Raw genomic sequence first — 14,032 nt, forward strand, 5'->3', positions numbered from 1 at the left:
CATTAGACTGAGGATCACATGGGCTGGAAGTAATATGATTGAAATTCTATTGCTTTGCAAACTGTGTCCACTCCCAACTTGAGAAACACGGACCATGTCAGAGACAACGTTAAGAGATATCCCATGGCGTGCAAAAATTGTTTTGTTGCCTTTATCACCGATCTGGCAGTCGAATCGTTCAGCATCATCACCTCTGGAAAGTTGGAATAATAGTCTATCACTATCAGGTAGTCATGACCCTGGAAACAGAATAAATCCATGTCCACTTTGTTCCATGGACTGAGAACGATTTTCATCTGTTGCTTGGTTTCTTTGGTCTGTGCAGGCTGATGCATCTGACAAATTGTACATGCTTGAACATATTGGTTGATACCTCTGTTCATGCCCAGCCAATACACCGACTGTCTGGCTCTCCTGCGGCACTTTTCGCTGCCTTGATGACCCTCGTGAATCTGCTGCAGAATCTCTAAACGTAAACTGGCAGGAATCACTATCCTATCTCCCTTGAGCAGGACTCGTCTACCGTAGAAAGATCATCTCTTATGTCTCGAAAGGCAGATCGACATCCAGCAGGCCAGCCTTCTTTTGGGTATTGTTTCACCTTCCTTTTCAGTTTTGGCTTTTATTGTCTGGAGTTTGCGGTCAGATAGTGGTAGTGTCTCGGTAATGAAACGAGTTTGAGACTATTTGGACTATCGCGGGTTCTGATGTTTCAACATCAGTGGTAGCTTTGGAGAGGTTTTCCAAAACATCGAAGCCTTCTCTTGACTCACCTTGGTCAGCTGAAGTACTGGTTGAGTGAATCCTTTCAATTAGCTGCAATTTTCACAAGCAACCAGTCCAATTAATGATGATTTCTTACCCTCTGCCACCTCGAAGTCGATGGATATATCGATGTTCCCATTTTTAACAAGACAGCAGGATCCTCTTGTGACTATCTTGTTACCATTATAATATTCAAACCTACAAGTGGATTGCTTTATTTGTGATTTGTCAATAGCTTGCTTTAAAGATCGGTGGGTGATAATATTTGCTTCCGCTCCTGTTTTAAATGGTATTGGTTTTCCATTTATTTCTAATGAGATAGTCCACTCCTTAATTATGTTCGAGAATTGTTTTACTGGTCTTTCATTTCGATCTAGTAAATTAATCCTAGTGACTGCTTCTATCATGAAGTATCCGAAAGTGAATATGGTGAGCCGTTATGATGCCGGATTTTTTCTCTTCACTCAGCACACTTTGGATCCGTCTGAAAACACTCTCGGACTTTTTAAGTTTGGTTACTGGAACAGTTGCTGATAAACGACACTGTGCTGCAAAGTGGGAAGGTTTGCAACAATTGGAACATTGTTTACTTTTCACTGGACAGTTTTTTTTACTGTGGTTGGAGAATCGCCGGGGGGCGGCATGAATCCCGCCCCCGCCGGTCGCTGAATTCTCCAGCACCGGAGATTCGGCGGGGGTGGGAAACACGCCGCACCAGTAGGCGGGCCACCCCGGCGATTCTCTGGCCTGTGATGGGCCGAAGTCCCGCTGCTGTAATGCCGGGCCCGCCGGCAGGAATTAAACCACCTCCCTTACTGGCGGTACCAGGCGGCGCGAGCGGGCTCCGGGGCCCTGGGGGGGGGGGGGGGGGGCGATCCGGCCCCGGGGGATGCCCCCACGGTGGCCTGGCCCGCGATTGGGGCCCACTGATCCACGGGCGGGCCTGTGCCGTGGGGGCACTCTTTCCCCTCCGCGGAGGCGATGGCCGCGCGGAGGAGGTCCCCCCCCTGCGCATGCGCGGGGATGACGTCAGCAGCCGCTGACGCCCCCGCACATGCGCGGACATCTGCCGGCCAGCGGAGTCCCTTCGGCCCCGGCTGACGTGGCGCCAAAAGCCTTCCACGCCAGCCGGCGGGACGTCAACCACTCCGGCGCGGGCCTCACCCCTATTGGGCGGCCCGACGCCGGAGTGGTTCACGCCACCCCACCCCGCCGGAACCCCCCGCCCCGCCGGGTAGGGGAGAATCCCGCCCCTGTTTCTTACAGTGTGTATTGAACTTTTGAAGCACCATGCTGAATTTATTTTTATCCTCATCTGCACTGAATTCAAACAAATTAAAAAGTTCTAATACTTGTGGTCCAGCCAAATCTTATAGGAGTGCTATTTTCCTTTGGTCTGAGGCATTTTCAAGTGTGGCGGTAGAAATTAAACCTTCAAATTGCTGCTTAAAGAAAGCCTGGTTCTGGCATAGTTTACCATGTGTCTTGAAGTGGTCAGGCTTCTTGAGACCTTCCATCTTCTGATTAGTCTTCATCGTCGATTTTTTCTGAGTTGTAGCTTCTGGATTGCTTTTTCAATCTCCTAATGCTGTTCTTACCTAATCTAACTTGTTTCTTACAAGAAATAGACTCCTAACACTACATTGACCCTTACAATGCTGATAATTATGATAATGCCACACCCGGAGAACCTATTCTCCGCCCAATTGCGTTTTACGATTTTGGCGTCGGCAAACGGAGAATCCTGCCCATAGTCTTTCGGTTGACTTGGCCGAAAACAATTGCGCCTTAGGGTGGGTTTGCAGGAATAGGGCAGGGTTTGGGCTTGGGTAGGGGGTAGTCTTTAATGGGTCAATGCAGACTTGATGGGCTGAATGGCCTCCTTCTGCACTGAAGGGTTCTATGATTCTTCGATAACCACAGTCTCAGGAGCTTTCGCCACTCCTCATCCACAACCACAGTCTCATTGGACACTCTCTTCCCCTCACAGGCATGGCCGGCCCCAACACACACAAGTGGAACCTCTCCCATGGGGCTCCCAGGAGAGTCCACCCTGGCACAAGTTGGTACTACAAACCGGTGCCAAGGGGCAGTGCCCTAGCATAGCCTTCTTCCCTCAGAGGCTCTACTTACCTTGGCACCATGGCGTGATCCCCTCGACTGTTTCCCACTTTCACCAACCTGTTGTGAAAGTCGCCGACGCAACATGACACCGCAAGGTTCAGTATTCTGTGAAGGGGAATAATTAATACGGAGGAGAGTTCCTTTAAACATACGTAAATTCATTAAAATGCATTTAAATGAAGGGGCGGGATCTTGATACTTCACAAGCGAGGGGCGGGGAAAATCTGGGAACGAGATCTCGCCGCTGAGGAACTCATTTCCCAATTCTCGGGAGATTTTGGATCCACGTCACCATTCTCATTTACGCCGAATGCGAGCGTAAAACCGACCCGATTAGTAATACGGACTTGAAATGTTAACTTTATTTTCTCTCCTTACAGATGCTGCCAGACCTGTTGAGTTTTTCCAGCATTTTGTGGGGGGGTTTCAGATTCCAGTATCCGCAATAGTTTACTTTTATTTTTATAGTACCCCTTTGAAGAACCTTTGCCTGTTTTTCTCAATTAAGAAGGCTTTTGTAAGCTGACCTATTTGGGGAGTTTAATTTTATATATATATATATGCGTATATATTGTCATGTGAGAGTACCTTTAAGAAATGGGTGTTTAAGAAATGTGTGATTTATAAGAATAGCTGTAGTGGGTGTACTCTTAAGAAATGGGTGATTATTAGAGAGCTGCAGTGATGTCAGAGAGTGGGTGGAGCTGGGCTGTTTGTCTGCTTTACTTTCGTTTTAGTCTGTTTGCTACAGGGTGTGGTTAGTTTCATTTTGAGAGCTTGATAGCTGCAGGCAAACCAAGGAGCTGTATAAGGATCTCTCTCTGCAAACTAAAGACTGTCTCCAAATCAATTGGGTGATTTCAAAGTGCTGACTGCTCTCAATAGTGAATTTAAACCTGATCTCTGTGTTAAAAGGGGTCTTTTGTTTTCCGGATGTTGTTTGGGAATTTGTTAGGGGTTATCTATAGAGTACTGTATTCTTTGGGGATTTATTGGTGTTGATAGTTGTTAAGATGTTTACTGTGGGTTTATAAAGTGTTAACTGGTTTCATAAATAAACATTGTTTTAATTTAAAAGTACTGCAAAGCTCTGTTGCACCACACCTCTAACGTAGGCCCGTGTGCTCCCCATAACCACAATCTATTAAAAGTTGTGGGTCAGGTGAACTCCATGATACACTTTGGGGCTCTCTAAACCCTGGCCCATAACAATATACAGAATTTAATATGGAACCCATCCCATAAATCACATCAGATATACAAATGCCTGTTCCTCTCACCCAAATCACAGAGAAACAGGCGAAGGAGAAAGCAAAAAAGGAGAGAATTTATCTGCAGGAGTTGAGCGAAGAGGAATACGATGCTTTGTCAGAGGAAGCAAGAGCAGAGTTCGACCTGAAACGTGCATCTTTATTCAAAAAACGCAGGGAAAAGTGAGTGAATATTCTCCCGACTGTTTGGTTCAGATTCTGTAGATGTACTAACCACTCCTACAAAGGAACGGTTTTAACCCATTAAACCCGTTTTGCCACTCAGTTCAACCATGGCTGATCTGTATGTCAACTCAATTTACCCTTTTGATTCTGTATCCCTGACTGCTCTTACCTTACAAAATTCTACCTTCTCAGCTTGAAATTTTAAATTGAGTTAACCTCAACAGCTCTTTGAGGGAGAGAGTTCTGGATTTCCATGAATATTTGTATGAACATATCCTTCCTGATATAATTTTGTTCAGTAGTATTGCTGCTTTTCTTGATCGGTAATAACCTAGGGCAGGATTCTCCGACCCTCCGCCGGGTCGGAGAATCGCCGGGGGGGCGGCGTGAATCCCGCCCCCGCCGGCCGCCAAATTCTCCGGCACCAGACATTCGCCGGGGGCGGGAACCACACCGCGCTGGTTGGCGGGCCCCCCCCCCGGCGATTCTCCGGCCCGCGATGGGCCGAAGTCCCACTGCTTCTATGCCGGTCCCGCCGGCGTAAATAGAACCAGGTCCCTTACCGGCGGGACCTGGCGGCGCAGACGGGATCCAGGGGGGGCGCGGGGCAATCTGGCCCCGGGGGGTTGCCCCCACGGTGGCCTGGCCCGCGATTGGTGCCCACTGATCAGCAGGCGAGACTGTGCCGTGGGGGGGGCCACTCTTTTCCTACGCGCCGACCTTCAGTCTCCGGCATGGCCGACGCATAGATGACCCCCCTGCGCATGCGCGGGGTGACATCAGCAGCCGCTGACACTCGCGCGCATGCGCGGACTTGCGTCGGCCGGCAGAGTTCCTTCGGCCCCGCCAGCAGGCGGGGCGCCAACCACTCCGGGGCGGGCTAGCCCCTAAAGGTGCGGAGGGTTCTGCATCTTTTGGGCGGCCCGATGCCGGAGTGGTTCACTCCACTCCATCCCGCCGGGACCCCCCGCCCCGCTGGGTAGGGGAGAATCCCGCTCTGGAGTGCAGGGTACAATTTTATATGTTGCTGATGATTCAGAACTTGGCAGTGTTGTCAACTGTGAGTAGGACAATGCTAGGCCAGGATATATGGATGGCAGGGTTTCCCTTCCTCAGAGAGTTGCCTGTCCGCAGATTGGCCAGCAGCTCTCTGGTCCCTGCAGTGACAGGAGCTACAGTGGACAGAAGTATGAAGTGTATGAAGATAACAGAGCCCAAGTCCCAGGGCAGGATGGAAAGGTTCATTTTCAGGCTCCAGGGTGGAGGCGGGATGCCTATGGGGTGGGGAGGAGTGGGCGGGGGAGTGGACAGTGCCAGGGGAGAGACCTGCGGGGAGAAAGGTCCAGTGGCTACCAGACCTTAAGGGGTGGAAGGGCTTCAGATAGAGGCATACCCGTCACTTTCCACCTTAGACCTAAGTCCGATCATTTTCAGGCTTACCCCCATACCATGGAAATTCTCCCACCAGCCTACAAATTGAGACGAGGCAGGAAATTGCCATACAATGGTCACGTAAGGCCCTCAATAGGGGAAAGGATGGGTCGCCCATCGGACGCCTTACCTGTCGAATATCGGGGAAGGTGGGTGTCATAACCCAGGGTTAAACAGGTCATGTGACACTAATGAAACCTCAACCACATCATAGGACCCAAAGAGGAATATACACTTCCCACTGAGGGGTGGGACGCCCCCTTCTACATCCTGTATAATACCAGAGGGCATGAACATTGAGCAGGCTCCTGTAGTAGAATAACTGCTCTGTTCTGTTGTTCTGTTGCATTAAACCTTTGACTCAAACTTTTCGGCTTGGTGTGGGCTCCTTTCCGAACCTTATAACAGTGGGAACCCAGCAGGAAGCATGTTCCTTCTATTTCTCCCCCACCCCACCCCCTGTTGCTGCCTAAAGCTAGCTGGAAGGGGCACATGAAATTCAGACCATAGGCTTATAAAGACACAGACAGGCTGGTGGAACAGATGAACACATGATAGATGAAAAGCAGTGTGAAGTGATATGTTTTGGTCAGAAGAATGAGGAAGGCAATAAAAGAGACCTGGGGTTATATGTTCACAGATTGTTGAAAGGAGCTGGGCTGGTTAAGAACGTGGGATTTGGGGCTTAATATATAAAAGCATAGAGCACAATGAAAATGAAATTGCTTACTGTCACAAGTAGGCTTCAATGAAGTTACTGTGAAAAGCCCCTAGTCACCACATTCCGGTGCCTGTTCGGGGAGGCTGGTAAGGGAATCGAACCGTGCTGCTGGCCTGCCTTGGTCTGCTTTAAAAGCCAGTGATTTAGCCCAGTGTGCTAAACCAGCCCCTACAACAGCAAGGATGTTAGCAAAATGTGTTATGAATAGGAGGGGGTGAGTTCAATCAGAACTATTTTCCACTTACCACTTGCCCCTAACCAGTCGGTGTTTAGTTTTAAAGAATAAGCAGTGGCATATTTTTCTCCCAAGTTTTGTGTGATTCAATGTTACTAATAATCTCTCAGCAAACTGTGAGTTAGGATTGATTCAGAAGGTCTGCAACATCTCACTCTACATTCACACAGTAAAGGGCGATAGGCAAAAGGAGGTTTACAGTGCAAGGACCACATAAAAGCTCAATATTGTGATCACATATGTTTCAGAGTCCCAAAGTCAAAGTCCAATGAGGAATTCTTTCACGTAGGCGTTTGGCTGACTAGTGTTGTAAGATTCACTTACAAATTGATGTTCCAAGAGGAAGCAGACATGCAGAGATTGAGTCAGTTCTGTAGGCGATGTTACAAAACCTTCCAGCAGAGTCAGGTCCATCGGGCCAGTTGACCTGTCTGAACAGAGCCGGCTCTTTTGGGGCTTGCCAGCCGGATGACAAAATGAAAAACTGGGTGGGCGGCTAAGAAAGATAATATTAAACTGTTCAAAAAGCTAGTGTGTTTAAGCAGAAAGGTGGCTGAAGCCTCAACACCACTGATTAACTATCCCACATTCTCAAACTCGTCTTGGGCTGGGCATTAAATTCCACCTACGTAGGATTTTCCGGCTGTTCCTGTTGGTGGGATCTTCTGGCCCCACAGACAGCAGATCACCGCCCGGAGTTCCCTGGTGCCGAAGGTGCAGACGATGGAAAAGTACCCTGGCAGCAACGGGAACGGAAAATTCTATCACTGACCACTAGCAGGTCACCTCCTCTGCCGCGAAACACATCACAGGGAGTGTGGAAAATCCTGTTCCTAGTGATATCACAGGCATTATAGCTCCAACTAGTGGCAGAAGTGCATCCCTGCAGAATAATTGTAGAATAGTCGTAATTGTCCAATATATGGGAGGCGATTTTGAGCCCAATTTAGCCATCAATGTCAGATGCGGGCCCAAAATCTCGCGAGAGTCAGCAAACTTGATTTCTGCCCATGAGATCATGATTCCCGATTTTCCATGCCCCTTGCCCTTTGCATAACATTGCGCGAACCTCATTTCAATAAATTTTAATCGATTTAAATATCATTATAGGGCTTCCCCGCAATATATTACCCCCCTCACTGAATATTCACACTCACTGACATGACATCACATCGGCAAGGTTCACAGCAGGTTTAGAAACGCTTGATGCAGCCGAGGGGAACCTGCTGGGGTGCAAAGGTGAATATAGCCCCTGGGGCAGAGTGCAATGCCCTGGCACTGCCCCGCTGGCAGTGCTGGGGTGGGCTCTATGTGAGGCCCATTGGGGAGAGGGGTTCCTCTTATGTTGGTGGGGGGGCAGACCCCGATGCTTGTAGGGGGAGAGTGCGCCCTGATGATTGTGGGGTGGGAGCTACAATGTCTACTGGGGGAGGCAGTCACCCTGTTGTTTGGGGGGCGGGGGTTCAATGCTTGTTGGAGGGATACGCCCCGATGCTTGTGTGGTGGAGTGCCAGAGTGATGGCAAAAAATACCCCCCTAGATTCTCTGCACAGAATGCTGGAGAATCTGGAGAGAAAACCTGGCTGTGCAGCTGGAGTGCTGCATGCCGGTTTTCTCAGCAAAATTGACACTGACAAATTATTGGGAAGATTCTGCCCATGGAGTGGAATTGCGAGCGAATTCTCTTTTGCTGAATGATTTACTGCAGATTATTATTGTACTCAGGCCTAAGATTTTGGCGTGGATTTGAGTAAAACAACTCATTGGCAATTTTGGTACAGAAGGAACAGGTTAAGGTTAATAAAGGAACAGTGGATGAGGGTCTGGATCTGTACTGGGATAGCTAAACTATGGGTGGCATTCTCCGGTGTCATCCGTAGTGGGAGCCGTTGCAAACAAGAGCAAAAAATGTGGTGCTCCAGCCAAAACTCCATTCAGTCTCAGCAGCACCGGAAAATCCCAGCTGCGGACGAGGATGGAAGATTTTGTCCTATATGTGGTTCATATAGATATTGGTTGGGCACTAATAGGGGCTCTGTGTCCATTTATTGATCCCAGGCTGTGAGAGTGGAAGATGACATGATGGGTGGATTAGCAACATGGGAGGAATGTGCCAGCTGATGACTTTGAAATCTGGTTATGGCATGGGAGAGGAACCTCTACAGAACCTGATGCATTGTTTAAGGCAGTGGGTGGAGTACTGTATGTTGCTGTTCCTCTATAGTTCTATGAGGCAATCCTGCAGAGGAAGCTCATGAATCATGATTACGGTTCAAGTTCGGGCTGACTTCTTTGTACATTTGATGAAGGCATCCTCAATGATTTAATGAATAAATGCTCAATTGTAGTGTTGCTAAGATATTCAGAGCAGAAGGTTTCAGGCTGGACCACTACTTTTTGCTGACTCAGCTCTCAGCTGGGTTAGTCTCATGGTCCTCACTGCCTTGTGCCAGACAGGAAAATATTGAGGCTTTTGCTCACAATTGCAGGTCAGTGCCCCTACTCTAAGGTGTACAGACTGAGAGCTGCAGTCTTCCTAATGCAAGGTACAGCAATCTATTAAATATGTCAACTGTACTTTTTTTCTGTATGGGTCTTTCCTTGATCAGCGAAAGCATCCTTCAGCATGATCCCTTTTTTTAAATTCTTGCAGTTAAACCCTGAAGGATAGAAATTCACCTTCTGTGCACTCACTGACCAATAATTCCCAGCTTTGAGTTTTAACAGAGAGACGAATAAGTGAGTTAATAAAAAGCTAGAGAGAAATTATTTCCTCCAGTAAGAGGAGAATCCAGAACAAGAGGAGGTAACCTTAAAATTTGTGTTTAGTTGTTCAAGCAGTACATCTTCACACTTGCAGGCTAGAGCAAATGTCAAACTCCCTCTCCAAACAGATGTTGAGTTGGAGGTCAATTAAAACTTTTTTTTTCATTCACAGGACTTGGGCATTGTGGCTAAGGCTAGCATCTATTACTTCTGCATGATTGCCCTTGAGACATATGTGATGAGCTGCTCCATGGACACAATGGAGTGCCTTGTTAGGACATGTCAGAGGGCAGTTTTGAGTTCAATACTTACTTTACTATGGCCTTAAATTCACAGATAGGTCAGATTGGTAAGAATAACACATTTCCTTCCCTACAAGACCGCATTGAACCAGATGGACTTATACAACAATCCAGTTGTTGAATGATCACCATTATTAATCACAGTTTTGTATCCATACCTTATCTATTTAATGGAGTTTAAATTTCCCGGCTACTGTGGTGGTCTTGGAGCTATTTTCTCCAGGTATTGATCCCGGAGCATAGCTGCAACGCTACTCGTTCCCCTAGTGAGGGGGAGATTGATAGGCAAGGGGTTTACAGGTTATAGAACCAAGGTAGTAAAGGGTCTTAAGATATAATTAAGCCAGTGTGTGGCATTGTGGGAGCTGAGTTAATACAAGCCAACCTTTAGTAATTTATGGGAAATGCTGGAAAATCTCACCATGTCTGGCAGCATCTGTAGGGAGAGAAAAGAGCTAACGTTTCGAGTCCAGATGACCCTTTGTCAAAGCTGTGCAAAAGGTCATATGGACTCGAAACATTAGCTCTTTTCTCCCCCTACAGATGCTGCCAGACCTGCTGAGATTTTCCAGCATTTTCCCTTTGGTTTCAGATTCCAGCATCCACAGTCATTTGCTTTTATTTAGTAATTCATGAACAGCCAATTTTTTTTACCATCTAGTGCTTCATCACCTAAATTATTGGGCTCAGGAACTTGCAAATCAGTTGTTGTGATGATTGCCGAAAAGGAGAGGGTTTCTATGTGATAACACTGTTTCTGTGTCCAGAGTTATGAATGAGATACGTGAACGGCAGCTGCAGCAGCAGAAATGGCGGGAAGAATTGGAGAGGCTGCGGGAGGAAGAAGAACTCAAGAAAAAATCCAAAAAAGGAAAAAAAGATTTTGGTGTCAGGGACGATGCAAAAAAGTTCCAGATAAGCGCAAGGATGGTATGGAAACAGAATTTTTGGGGAAACTGAGAATGGAGAAATGCACACAGCTCCATTCATTTGAACTGTTTTCTAGGTGCTATTGATCTTTTAAGGTTAGAAATTAGGACAAGGAAAAATAGTGATAGCCTCTTCCCTTTGGCAGCTACCCAGGGATGGACCACTGGACGCAATCGAATGTTGAGTGTCTGTGCATCTCAAAGTTCAGACTTTTCCCAATTACACCTTCTTTTCCCCTTCTCTCTTCATCTTTTTTTATCGAGATAAAAAAAATAACACCATCATGTATTTTTTTGGGCTGCTGGGATCTTTGCAAGAATAATCTTTTTAAAATTGAATTAATTGCGATTACTTTCACCTGAAACTTCCTGTTGCTTCTTATTTTTGAATATTGTAATTTAAATATTATGCTGCTTCAGTGGGCAAAGGTACCCTTTCAGTATGACATTCAACCATCTATAGTCACAGGGTGGATCCTTGGACTGACTTCATATTTCTCCGATGAACCAGTGAGATGGGTCAATGAGATGAAGGGTAGGCACTCCTGATTGCTCTTGACTTTTGGTGGAGGTTATGCCAATGGAAATTTCAGTTGATGACTGGATTAGGTTCAGCAGTGATCCCCCATGATCAAGCATCCTGATAACATTTGTCGCATCAGCTAACACAGAAAGAAAAGTCAGTTGGGTGAGTGATGGACATCCCAGGAACAGTCAACATCAATAGGAAATGAAGCAATTAATTGGAGCAACAGAAAAATAATTCATTGATTGGAGGTTCAATTCCCAAGGTTTCAGACATGATTCACACTTATAGACATAGAATCCTGACAGTGCAGAAGGAGGCCATTGAGTCCATCAAGTCTGCACCGACCCTCTGAAAGAACACCCTACCGAGGCTCACTCCCACCTAAGCTGCACATCTTTGGACTGTGGGAGGAAACCAGAGCACCCAGAGGAAACCCATGCAGACACGAAGAACGTGCAAACTCCACACAGTCATTCAAAATCGGAATTGAGCCTAGCTCTCTGTCACTGTGAGACAGCAGTGCTAACCACTGTGCTACCACACCTCCGTAAATTCCTTACTTTAAAGTTCTGTAACTATAATCCTTGAGTTTATATGTGCAGGTACATTGGAATCCATCTGTGGCTCAGACAGTAGCACCCCTGCCTCTTGAGTCAGAATGATCTGTGTTCAAGTCCCATTCCAGCATTTTCTGGCCATGGAAGAATCCAGCCACTGATGCAGGCATGCTAACTACCAGTTCCTGGGGAGGTTTAACAGCAGGAAGGGCATCCAGTTTTGAAACCACTTACCAATCCAGAAATGATGGCTGATGTGACTGGAGATGGGGAAGGGTGATTATGCAGCACTGTGACAAACATATGTTTCATGGGAAAAGCCAAATGAGAGAGAGCACAAGAGCAAGGGCTAAGATATCTGCAGATACATTCCTTGGGGCTAAATATCTGAATTGCATTCTTCAGGTTTAAAGTTCTGGAGTTACATTCCTTGGGTTCAATGGAAACACACACTTAAACCATCAGTTGTGTGATTTGTAGTCTGCTGATTCAGCATGGGCTCAGAAGGCGAGGAAGTGTTGCAGAAATAAGGCAACTTTGTCTTCTTCTGTTTTTAAGGGGCAAAATCAACATATCAGTAGGAATCATCCAAATATTTTGTTGCAAAGTTTTGTGACTTTCTGAGAGGAAATCCATATCAGCTGCTGAATTTTCTGCAACACCATTCAGGTAGTCTTTTGTGTGGGTTGCTTGGGTAACACAGGTACACCCCTTGTTCGACAAACATCCAAAGTCATTGTTGAATGAACAAGCCGGCTCCCCACTGACCAGACTTTGGGTTGGAGCATTAAGAGTGAAATATTCCAGTAGATCGGGGTCTATGATCCAAATTTCTGCACTTCATAAACAAGACAAAATGCTTGACCAATTGTGGAGTTTTGATTTGAATATAAAAAGTTTAATATCCCAATACTTGCCTTTCTGTAAGTAATCATGCGAAAATGTTGTGTTCTGGGAACAGAGGAACATATAAAATGTTGGTCTTGTTATGTACTTTTCGACAGAGCACAAATATTTCAACAGTGAAGTCTGAAGTTCCTGAAACAAAAGTCCCCATTGCTGATTATCGGGATTATCGTGAGTCAATCCACATGGATCGTTTTGAATCAGAGGAAGGACCTAAAAAGAAAAGGGGTAATTTTGGTCGAAGCAATCATGCAATTGTGGACAGAACTGACTCAATTCAAGATGATGTATTAAGTAAAAGTCCAGAAAAACTGCTTTTTCAGAGATTTCAAAGGTATGAGCGCAATCAGAAGAAAATCTCTCAAATTCTTGAATTCTGGGACAGAGCACAAGGAAGCATAATTCTCCCAGCATCAGAGGATGTCCAAAGCTTGGGGGAGGAGCATACTTTAGAACGGCCTGCACCCTCGGGGAAAAAAGGGAAAAAAGATCGTCATGAGAAAGAGAGATTTGAAAGAGCTGAGAAGGAGAGAGCTGAGAAGGACCGCTTGGAGCGAGAAAAGGCAGAGAAAGAAAGATTAGAAAAGTTGAGAGAGGAGAAAAGTGCCATATCTCCACAGTCTGAACTCGTAGCTGAAGGAGATAGCAAGGAAAGTGCAGAGAAAGAAGAAGTTTTGGGAGTGCCACAAATCAAGCTGCGTGTGGTGAACCCAGAGGACTGCCATGGTAAATTTGTCCTGGACAGTGGAAAGGTTCCATTAGTGAAAGAGGTAATGTGTGAATAGCATAAAACTATGTCTAACGAATCACTAACTTTCTGTGACTTCTTCTGCTTTTACACTGGACCTACATAATTGTTTCAAGTCTCCGCAGCTCATCCCCTATGCTCACCCTTTTCTACATTTCTGTCATGCACTGGTCCACCCCGAAGCCACTGAAGTTGAAGTGCTTAAAAAACTGCCTTCCAAATTAGGAAACATGCAAAACAGATTGAGTATTAGATTGCAGAAGAAGACATATTTCAAACTAATATTCCAGTTTGTAGTTTAGACACTTTTTAAATCATAGTTTATGGATTACACACTAGTTGATATTGTAGTTCGGTGTAACAGACACTGGCTTATATCAATGATAATGGGCAGAGATTTTCCATAATTTGTCAGACTGTTAGGCTCTGACTGAAAACTGGCGTGTATCTCTCCAGATGCACTGCTGAGTTTTCAGACCAGATCTTGAGCCACTTTGACAAAACATGGTTCACACCGTCACTCTGACGGGCCAGGGCCTGTTGTCCCCTCCTCAATGCCATATCCCCCTCCCTGTCCACTCCT

At 46.3% G+C, this 14,032-nt stretch overlaps 1 protein-coding gene across 1 annotated transcript in view; it reads left to right on the forward strand.

The window, feature by feature from the left end:
- Positions 1-14,032, forward strand: part of hydin (HYDIN axonemal central pair apparatus protein) — a 1,604,351-nt gene that overhangs the window by 1,030,731 nt on the left and 559,588 nt on the right. The window contains exons 45-47 of the mRNA XM_072518656.1: positions 4,181-4,322; positions 10,548-10,710; positions 12,800-13,471. Of these exons, the coding sequence (XP_072374757.1) occupies positions 4,181-4,322; positions 10,548-10,710; positions 12,800-13,471 (977 nt within the window). The remainder of the gene's footprint in view (positions 1-4,180; positions 4,323-10,547; positions 10,711-12,799; positions 13,472-14,032) is intronic.

Source organism: Scyliorhinus torazame, chromosome 10 (genome assembly GCF_047496885.1).
Source record: "Scyliorhinus torazame isolate Kashiwa2021f chromosome 10, sScyTor2.1, whole genome shotgun sequence".
Classification (NCBI taxonomy): Eukaryota; Metazoa; Chordata; class Chondrichthyes; order Carcharhiniformes; family Scyliorhinidae; genus Scyliorhinus; species Scyliorhinus torazame.